At 34.3% G+C, this 11,104-nt stretch overlaps 1 protein-coding gene across 1 annotated transcript in view; it reads left to right on the forward strand.

Annotated features, from left to right (window-relative positions):
- TTC21B (tetratricopeptide repeat domain 21B) overlaps positions 1–10,966 on the forward strand; it is a 34,110-nt gene extending 23,144 nt beyond the window's left edge. The window contains exons 21-29 of the mRNA XM_005484014.4: positions 155–265; positions 1,440–1,521; positions 2,266–2,416; positions 2,835–2,996; positions 3,398–3,593; positions 4,495–4,719; positions 7,287–7,407; positions 9,656–9,723; positions 10,627–10,966. Of these exons, the coding sequence (XP_005484071.3) occupies positions 155–265; positions 1,440–1,521; positions 2,266–2,416; positions 2,835–2,996; positions 3,398–3,593; positions 4,495–4,719; positions 7,287–7,407; positions 9,656–9,723; positions 10,627–10,704 (1,194 nt within the window). The 3' untranslated portion in view covers positions 10,705–10,966. The remainder of the gene's footprint in view (positions 1–154; positions 266–1,439; positions 1,522–2,265; positions 2,417–2,834; positions 2,997–3,397; positions 3,594–4,494; positions 4,720–7,286; positions 7,408–9,655; positions 9,724–10,626) is intronic.
- The last annotated feature ends 138 nt before the right edge of the window (positions 10,967–11,104 follow it).

Below are 11,104 nucleotides of genomic sequence, written 5' to 3' on the forward strand. Positions count from 1 at the left end.
TTGACCAGGAGCCCACAGGAAACGACAGAAAAGGCTCTCTCTTTAGTGGAGATACAGTTTTTCCCTGGACCCCTGTAATATCAGGTTGATACTCAGAACTGAACCAGCTTTTTTCATCTTTGAATTACATGCAGTTAAATATTTTAATATACAGGCAATGTTGGAACTCGCACGTTTATATCTTGCACAAGATGATACTGATGCCTGTCAACATCAGTGTTCCTTACTGCTGAAGAATGACCAAGATAATGAAGCAGCAACGATGGTATGTGCTGTTACAGTAATGCTGCAGCAATGCTTTTTGATGTTTGTGTGCCTGCAATATGATATATCCATAAAGCACCACTTTTAAAAGAGCCTGCAGCTTTATGATTTAAAAAAAAAAGTGAAAAATCCATGGCAACAAAATGTTTTTCTGTTTATGCCAGCTTCATGTTTCAACATGAAGTTTCTAACAGTCATAGCCATTGTTCTACTTCAATATAAAATGAGTCTTTGGAAGTAAAGGAAAAAGTGTTGTAGTAAGATTGGATAAAGTATGGCTCAATGCATGTTCTATTGATAATTGGCTAATACTCAAGGAAGAAGCTACTTTTCCGGCACAGTAATATTGAAAACATTTTTTTTTAAAGTGCTAGAATAAGAGAACTATTTATTTAAGGTAATTTTATAGTTTCATTCAACCTTAGTTACTCATATTTCTACTTAACAAGTTTTAATCATAGCTGCGGGTTCTTGTCTAGGACATGTATATTTCTTGGCCTAAAAGTCAGCTCAATAGACTAAGCAACTTTTGATGTTACACACTAGGAGCAATGTTATTTTAAGATGGGAATAATTTGTTTTCTTATAGCAATCTAACATCTGAAACTTGTTCTAGTATGGTGCATGAACAAAGTAATAGCACTCTTGAAATATGTTATTAAACCTACTCTATATTAGCTGTCGGTGGAGAGAAACTGAAATTAAAGAACTCATTTTACCTTCCCTGCTGAAGTGAGCTATCATCTTTCTTTTTCTCTAACTGTAATCTAACTTTGCTTTCCATGTGCATAATCTACAGTTACTAGAAATAAAATTAGGAGTAAAACTATACAATGGTAAAAAAACATATTTTAAAGATATGGCAGACTACTTAATTAACTTTTAATTTTCACCTTATGTGAAAAGGTGTTCATGTACTTGTTCATTATTACCCATGTGTGTTATATATTGTGTTTGTTTTCCAGAAAGTAATAAAAAGTCCAAGTGATTTTGCTTCTTGTGCAGCTCCTGCAGCACTTTAAAGCTATAGTTTTAGCTCTCCACATAATCACAGTTCATTAGTGTTTCCTCCCAAATTTACCCTAAACCAAGACAATTATTTGTAACTTTTGTTTAATGGTTTCACAGTTTATAATATCTTGTTTTGTTTTCTCTAAAATTGTTCAATGCTGTAGATGATGGCAGATCTCATGTTCAGGAAGCAAGATTATGAACAAGCTGTTTTTCATTTCCAGCAGCTCCTGGAACGCAAGCCAGGTGAATGTTTAGCAGTGATACTTTTAATTTGTTTTGATATATAGTTCTAATGAAAGAGATGAATAAATAGCTGAATAAAAACTCTTTGATTAAAAAGAAATGTTTTATTTATAATGTAATGGATACTAAAGCCAAAGACCATTATCATATATAAAAACATAAAGGTGGTTTAAGGGAATACGATAAAAAATATTTCTTGTAGATACAGTAATTTACTTTGCTGCAATGTAATGTGCATAGTTTACCTTAAGCCAAATACAAATAGGATGTTATTTACTTCTTCACTGTAAAGCACTTTCTTTTGTATTAAAAGTGTCAAGTGCATGAGCACAAAGGTAATATTTTATTTGAAGACTAATAAAGGAAACTTGTCTTGGACAGTAGTAAGGTTTTTTTTAAGCAATTTTCAGGTCAGGACCAGAGACAAAGCTACTGAAATCTATTAAAATTTTACTGTAATGAATGTAAAGCTTTCTAGTGGACTTTGAAAGAAGTCACAAGAGTGCAGCAAATGGTTTTGAGTGCTTTTGAAAGTGAGGGACAGTTATACTTCTATAAAAACCTGTATAAAGATATTGCAAGTATCATTTGACATCTTCATTCTTGTATCTAAGGTTACTGTGTAAATGTGCCTTATGTATTAAATTTTTATATGTGAAAAAATTAAGGCAGGCTCATTATTTCTTATCTTATTCATATAGCAAATAAATAGAATTACAATCTGCTAATTATTTGTATATTTAGATAACTATGTCACCCTCTCTCGCTTAATTGATCTGTTAAGAAGAGCCGGGAAATTAGAAGAAGTCCCAAGATTTCTTTTAATGGCGGAAAAACATTCTTCCCGAACAAAGCTTGAACCAGGATTTCACTACTGCAAAGGACTGTATCTTTGGTACTTGCAATTATTATTAAGATAAGATTTATTTGATTATGAAGTATAGGTTAAAATTAATTTTCTTGTCATTCATTGTCATTTAAAGGTGCTATGTTGATTTAATTAGATGTCAGGATTTAAGGGAATTCTCAGTTTCTCTGAATATCTCAGTATGTTCTTCCAGGTTCAATAATGTAATTCTGTTTATCTTCATAATTTATAAGAATTTATCTTCACATTTTATAACTTGTCAGACTATTTTTAGTTTGCGAAAACAAGATCCTTGCAATAGTATGCGTGCTCTCCAAACCTTGCAATATCAGTGTGTGCAAATGGGTCATCTGTTTTTAAATACTTGGGTTTATTGGGATTTGGGTGGAATTTGGAGCAGACAATTTTACTTGCCCAGCTTTAAATATTTTAATTATCCGTGTAGGTACACAGGTGAACCGAACGATGCACTGCGGCATTTTAATAAAGCTCGAAAGGACAGTGAGTGGGGACAGAATGCAATCTACAACATGATTGAAATTTGTTTGAACCCAGATAATGAGACTGTGGGTGGAGAAGTCTTTGAAAATCTCGATACTGACACAGGGTAGGTGAATTAAATAAATATTGCTTGGGCTATTCTGTCATCTCCTTCTTCTGCTGCCCCTTCACAATATGTGTTAATTTAAATTGCTAGAACTTTAAGATCATCTCATGCTTTGAGTATTTTCTGTTATTGTGAGAGACCATTCTATACTGTAATACGTGAGTGTCAAGCAGAAAATGTAGAAGATTTTCTCTGGAATGGTGGTCGTTTGCAGTGTTAATATCAGCTTGTTAGATTGGAATTGCTGCTGTTGAAGAGGATCAATGTAGAATGCCTGTATACCAGAGCCATTTTTCTACAAAAATGGCATGTCTTTAGCACAGAAGCATTTCTAACTTGTTGATTAGTTTGGTGTGTATTAAAAAAATAAGCTTCTATGAACATTTTTTTTCTGATAATAGTAATTCAACAGAGAAGCAGGAGTCTGTACAGTTGGCTGTAAGAACAGCAGGAAACCTGCTGAAGGAGCTCAAGCCTCAAACCATTCACGGTCACATTCAGCTGCGAGTCATGGAGAATCATTGTCTCATGGCAACCAAACAAAAATCAAGTGCTGAACAAGCACTGAACAGTTTCGCAGAAATAGTTGAGGCTGAGGTTAGTAACCTGTCTCATTTCCTCACTCTTCCCTTTCATACTTGCTACGGTTTTTTTAAACCAATCTAGCAATTGACATTCAGCCGCAGTGGCACGTGTTAGTGCTATTTGCTCTAAGGATTATTCTCCTATCAAAAATTTTATATAAGATTTGAAAAAGGTGTTTCTTTTTTTTTTTTTTGATGCACTATGACAAATGTATTTACAGCACAACCTTAGAAAGAGATGTAAAGGCAGAATACCAGCAGTGAGTCAGGAGCACAGAGAAGGAGAAGGCAGCATTTCAGTTAGCTCCTGATACAACTACTCTCTGCATGTAGGAGTTGCAGTTGCAAGATGTGACCCCCATTCTCATCCTTTACTACTGAAGTAAAAAATTGCATTTGTGCCAGGAGTTCTTACTGCTTGCTTTTGAGGCTCTTGCCTAGAATGGTGGCTTTTAAGAATCCTATTTGTTTATATAAAGCTGGGATGTACACAGTTTAGACATTAAATTTTTAGGATCTGTACACCTAATAAGAGAAATCAGAGTCCCTTTTCACAGGCACCTCTGCAAGTAAAAAATACCACTTTTATTTTAACTTCCAGTTGACTCCAGATTTTATCTGGAGTGTTTATTTGTATATAAAAGGTATAGCTCTTAGTGGTATCTGATTTTTTTTCTTGTAAGATGAAATATCTGGATTTTTTTAGCATTTCTTGTGCCCGCTGGTTATCATGATTACAGAAATAATTGTAGCACTAGGTGCAAAACATGTCTGTAAGATTAGGCACTCTATCTTTATTTCCTGAGATTTAGCTTTTAGTTTAGTTTTTAGATACCTGAAGAAAGTCTTACTTAAAAAAAAATTAAAATCAAAATTAAAAAAAGCATCAAGCAGTCACTGTATTTTTACTGCAGAGGGATCATATACCAGCACTTTTTGGAATGGCCACAGCCTACATGATCTTGAAACAGACTCCAAGAGCCAGAAATCATTTAAAACGGATTGCAAAAATGAGCTGGAATCCCGTTGATGCAGAGGAGCTTGAAAAGAGTTGGCTTCTGCTTGCAGATATATACATTCAATCTGCCAAATATGATATGGCAGGTGAGCTTCTAAAACGGTGCCTTCGTCATAACAGGGTAAGTCAGTGCACATTGAAAGTAACCTTAGAACCTTTCTATTCTAATTCATCAAAATGTTTGCTTTTCCTCTGAAACAGAATTTTGAAATACATTTATTTGTTCATTTGCCTGGTATTTCACTTATTAAGGAGAAGTGGACCAAAACAAGACAGGAAACCAGCAACTTCACACTGGAGGGCAGTAGACAAACCTGTGACTGCTGCTTAGTCATTTTTGTTCATGTTCTGTAGCAACTTCCACAGGTTTCAAAAAGCCTGGATTGTTTATGAAATGTCAGAAATGCATTCTATGGTCTCACAAAACTGATGAAGAAAGATGTGACTGTAAATTTTGGAGACTTGCTCCATTTACTGACATACTATATTCATACCTTATGTTTCTAAACATTTGTGTTCATAAGCCTGCTACAGTGCAGGATTATTTTTTTAATGCTGGTATTAATCTTTTTCCGTGGCAATACTGTCTGGTAGATTATCGGGGACAAGGTCTAATGTGTGTTTTACCTCAGGGTTCCTGAGCAGGCAAACTGCACAATATCCTGCTTTGACTGTGGGAATAAGCACAGATCTTAGCTTCTGCTTATTTTTCATTTTGATCAGCAAAAAGGTGATCAGGTTTTTCTATCTTGACTTCCCTTCATGTGAGACAGTCCAGTAGACTGGTGTTCCATACACACTGTGCTGCAGGTTCAGAGTATTCTTTATAGAGCACAGATTTGGTTTGGAAAAGGACATAATGCTTATTGTACTTTTTTTATTAATTCAATAGTATAGAAGGTAAGGTTCATTATTCGATCACATTTTAGCAGCTTCTGAGAGGTGTTTTTTGAACACGTGATTTCTGAACATAAAATTGAGAGACAGCTACCACAGTTCTTGGTATAGTGCTATTATGTACTTCTGCAGAGAGGCCTCTTTTAAATAGGGTGTGTTCCATTTCAAAATCCCTACAGTTGAAGGATAAACACGAGTCATCTCCCAAAACAAGACTTATCTTGAAATAGATGGTCTGTTGAGGAGGTGTATCCCACGAATGCTGCTTTGTTGTAGAAATTACCAAGTATAAAACATAGCCTACCAAGTAATTTATTTTCTTCTAAAATGTTTGAGGCTCATGAGTGACTTAGATAAACAGGCTGTGCTTTTAGCAACGAGGATGGCAGATTAGAAGTGTGTATATCTGGCTCCCTGCAAAGCAGCACAGGAAAGAGAGGGACTTCTCTCCAAGTTGCATGCAAAGCTGGTAAGCAGGAATTGTGCTATACAAAGAGATGTTGAGTGGTTTACGTCTTAACATATCTTGTCAATCAACAGGACAATATTTTATGTGGTAGTCTCCAATTTGGAAGACTTGATTGGATTGAGAAAACATGTTACTTCTTTAGTTTTTCTGTTGGTTTAACAGAATTAAATGACATATATATACAATTTAAGTAAATATGTTGAGTGAAAATTTCATAAAAGCCTAGTGTAATTTAATAAGGAGTTTTTTGTTTTTGAAATACTTAGGATTGGTTAGTAAGATGCCAGTGAGCAGTCTGTTTCTATGAAATTGAGGCTTCTTACTGGTTGCACCTCTTGATTTTGAACTTTTTGGTTTGTTTATTATAAATGAGAAGGGAAGTATATTTTTATTCTCAACTTTCAAGCATTCCCATGCTGATCCCACTATGCTGTGATATGAAAGTTTTTAATCAGTAAATTTTGAAGGCCTAACTGAAAGTAGTAAATTTCAAGATGGAAAGTAATTTATATATCAATATTGTTTTGCATTGTCTTTGTAAAAAAGTTGCCTATGTTTTTCTTTTGAAAATGTTTTACCTATTGGCAGCATGATAATATAAACTGTTCATGGTAAGGGCATGCAGTAGTTAGGTTTTTTATAAATTGTTTTCCTGCTTTATGAGCTAAATGTAAGATTCTGCATGAATTACTATATCTTTTATATTAAGTTTTATTATGGAGTTAGATGGATTTATATGTGTGTATAATATAAGCAAAGCTAGTATTTTCAACTAATGCCTAATAGTTTTTTGGAACCTGCTTTTCAGATGCTTGTGATTTACTCCTTGGATTTATAAAAAATTAAATACTTAATGGATGATCTTTTCTTTTTTGGTTACTTTGCACTCTCTTTAAGCTTTAATTGGAAAATGATAATGTTAAACCATTTCCAAAACAAAGCTATGAGCATACTTTCTTAAGAAAAAAATCCAAACAATGTTTGTGGAAGGTACAACACTAGACTTGAAATGCAGCTGTGTGGGGTTGTTATTAACTCAGAGAGATCGCTGTTTTTGTAGAGTCATTGCAGTGGTCTCTGAAGAACGCTGCAGTGGCTCTCTCAAGAACTCTGTACTTGATCTGGAGTACACCGTTATTCTGTATAACTCATTTATAACACAGATACTTTAAATCAAGACTACTGTGTCATCAGAGTTAGAACAAATATCACTTTTATTTTCCACTTGTATGGATTTGGAGTGTTTTAGCAATTAATTTTTCAGTATTATTATATACAAGCTTACTTAAATAAAATTTTGAATGAATATTTATATTTTGCAGTCATGCTGCAAGGCTTATGAATACATGGGATACATAATGGAAAAGGAACAGGCATATAAGGATGCAGCAGTAAATTACGAGATGGCCTGGAAATATGGAAACCAGACGAATCCAACAGTAGGCACGTATATATAAGCTATAAAGTATGATTTTGGGTACTATGGTAGGAATGAAACAACTGCCTTTTACTGGAAAGACTGCCTTTAATTTTCTATAGAAATGAAGTATCACTGGTTTTCCTCACATAAAACCACAAATGTTTAAAGGTGTACTGAACGTGGAAAGAGCCCTCATGGCAAGAGGTAGCAGCTTTATGATACTTCAGAAGTTTCTGCTTACTGTTTTACTATAAGGTTAGATCTGAAACAGGTTCAGTTGACTGTTTGTGAACAGCTTTCTCTGTATTTACAGCTTTAACTTTAATACTGTATTTATAGTAATTACTATATACTGTTTGTAGTAGAGAGTCTTTTATAATTATATATATGTATATGATGGTGGCAAGTCACTGATTTCTTTATTTCATTTTTAGTTCAAATTATCTATATGGATCAGGTTTTATGTACATGAGTGAGGATTTAAAAAAAATTATATTGTGTCTTTAAATATATCTATTTAAAAAAAGATGGCAAACTGAAAACTTGAGGCACTAGTCAAGTTTCAATTTCGATAATAAATTGAAATTTGCACTAAATCGTCACATATTAAGACAGTTTCAGTGTAGGAAACCCTTTGTGAAAAGGATACATAGGATTAAATTAAATTTTCTTACTTAACACCAAGAACCTGTCCTTAGGTCCCAAGGCCAGTGGTTTTGGGATGTGTTTATTGCCCCTTGGAAATACATACAACCTCTAGTCTTTCATCTGTGCTCTCTCTTTGTCCCCTGTGGGTTTTTTTTAGCGTTAGGATGAGACAGTCTTTGGCATCAGCTGGAAAACCAGTGTTTTTAAAAAAATACATTAACTGTTATGTGCATGGACTGCCAAATGTTTTGTTACTTTACCTGTAACTGCAGTGGATTGGTTTATGGTTTTATCTCATATGATCTGTAGATTAAAGTAGTGACTAAATGTTTGTGGGTTAGCTCCTGCTTTTATAACATAGTTTTGAAAATACACATACATGGATGGGTTACCAAAATGGAGTGTGTTGTGAGTCATCTGTACTGAGCCAAAACATTAGGAGGGTCAAACCAGAGGAAGGCTTATATCAAAACAGAAATAAAAATAACTGATAGAAATCTGACTATAGGTTAAATGGAAAAACCTTTATATATCTGAGTTTGGGTGCAGTAATTTTTACTAGATGTTCCTGTTCTTGTCGACTAAGCCATGGTGTTGTTGCTAAAATATTGCAGTTGTTAATCAAATGAAATGTACCAGAAAGAAGTTTCAGTAGTAAAGAGTTGTGATTTCTTAAGTTTGTACAGAACATAGAATCAAGACTGTTCAATTTTTTATTTTGAAACTCCCTAGAGAGTGGTAAGTCAACAAATTACAAAACCTTTTTATATCCAGATAGGAGTGTTCCATAGTGAATGTAAAATGTGAAATAATCTAGCACAGAAAAGAGAGTATGATATTGAAGGTACTTTGTGCATTTGTTTCTAGTTTTGCATTACAGCATTGTGAGGATTGTCATGTGTTAGAACAAAAATGGTTAAAGCAGCAAATTTGCATCTGGCAAGTAAAGCCATACAGACTGGTATCAGATCCTGTATTTGCCAGGATAAGTTTAAAAATGAAAGATTTAAAATTTAAAGTTTTGGAAAGTGCATGCTTATAATGTCTTTTCTCAGGCCTAGTCTCTGTCCAGGCTGATGAACTTGAGTTTTACCTCTTAGGTTGCAAGTACCAGCCTGGCATGTTGCTATGCAACTTAGCTATTCCATGTGACTTTTTATATCAGTGGTCTGCTGACACTGCTGCTGAATAGCATTTTAATTCCCTGGTTCGTTGTCTTTTTTTTTCTTTTTCCCCTTTTTTCCTTTAATAATGGAATTACCTTTACAGAGGGACAGTGTATTGCAGGCCACAGTGAGAAACTCTGTGGGATACCATGGTAATTGAAAGAACGCAGCCATTGTGTATTCTGTCTAGTAGCACATGCTCCCCAGAATAATGTCTCCTTTTGATTCAGACGTAGCTATCAGTGTGTAAAGGACTTCTATTTACTAATTGATGTGACTTTCAGTAGAAATTTTGATCATTACCAGGCTTATATGAGTCAACAGTAGGAAAAAAAATAACTTTAGAAACACATAGTGATCCAAAATAAATTTAAATGTGATATATTTATTATTCAACACAGAAACTGAAATTGTTGCTTTTCCTCTCCCCCCTCTCCCGTCACCTCTTTAATTACAGGCTACAGGCTGGCTTTCAATTACCTGAAAGGGAAGAGATATGTTGATGCAATTGATGTTTGCCATAAGGTAGAACTTGTATTTGTGTTTAATACTCTGTCTCCTCTAGCAACATTCTTTGCAAGTGACCCTTCTTTTTGATTGAGTTTACATTTCTAAAATGCATAGCTTAATGTTGGAAAAGTGCCCTGTCTAAAAATTTAAATATCCTCTTCATAATTGCTCTGTCTTGAGCTCCATGGAAGCAGATAAATGAAAGTGACTGGCTGTCATACGTGAAGGGATATTCAAATGGCACTGCCTTCTTTTGGCCATGCTGTTGCAACTTGGTGAATCCATACAGAAGTATAGGTGAAAAAATTGATCAAAACAAATATTAATATCAGAAAACACTGTTTGAAAGTAATTTGAGGTATTAACTTTGTATGGTCCAAACATAAGCAGAGTGAATACAGAGTAAGAGGAAGGGCTACTATTAAAGAAGTAGAAGCAATGTTATTAATTAATAATTATTCATATTAATAATAAAACAAATTTGCTCTATTTGGGAGAAATAAAGATAATTAGGACTGGCAAAATGAAGGGAAGGGTAGGAGAGAAGAGGGAATTGAAGGAGAGAAGATGAAGTAGGTAGAATATGCTATGAAAGGCTCAATGGAATGCAAATATAAAGGCAGTTCATCATCGCAGAGAAAGAATGCTTAAAACCTGAGAAATGCATTTCAAGCCACCCAGAGGCTTTAGCCTATGACCCCCATGCCTTCTGCACCAAGCTGAAAGAACAGTGGAAATGAAGTAAAGTGTCTTTGATAAAGGTGGTTTTCACTTGCATGTGTACTGGCCTCTATCCACAATTAAATATTTGTACATTCTTAAAACAAACTTGTTGTTATTTTAGTTTTAAAATGCATCAGCTCAGTGATGAGGGAGATTGCCAACTCAGAACTTTTGGATTGTATTGTCTTTTAACAGGTCCTTAAAGTGCATCCAAACTATCCGAAGATCAGGAAGGAGATACTGGACAAGGCCCGAGCATCTCTAAGAAACTGAATTTGTTTCTCATGACTCATGGAGTTAACCAGACTTTGGAAACTATGAATGAAATACTGCAGTGACAGAGACCACGTCAGCAAAAAATACTGTGGATATGATGAATTTAACTATATTAGAGATCTGGATTATATTTATGAAAAGTCTGCAACCTTGAAAGAAATTATATTTTTTCTTATTCAGGATAGAATACCATTCCCACATGTGTTTTGTAAAGTGTTATCATAACAAAGTGTTATTGGCATTATAAAAACGTTTTAAAGATATAACTCCATATTTTGTTGTGTTTATTTGAAGCAACACTAAAACAACAACCTGTCTTATCTACTGGAGGTGCATTGTTAAGAAAAGGGAATTCATAATGGTAGTGATTAGGTTTATATATTTTGTAAGCAAGTTT

Source organism: Zonotrichia albicollis, chromosome 10 (assembly GCF_047830755.1).
Source record: "Zonotrichia albicollis isolate bZonAlb1 chromosome 10, bZonAlb1.hap1, whole genome shotgun sequence".
Taxonomy (NCBI): Eukaryota; Metazoa; Chordata; class Aves; order Passeriformes; family Passerellidae; genus Zonotrichia; species Zonotrichia albicollis.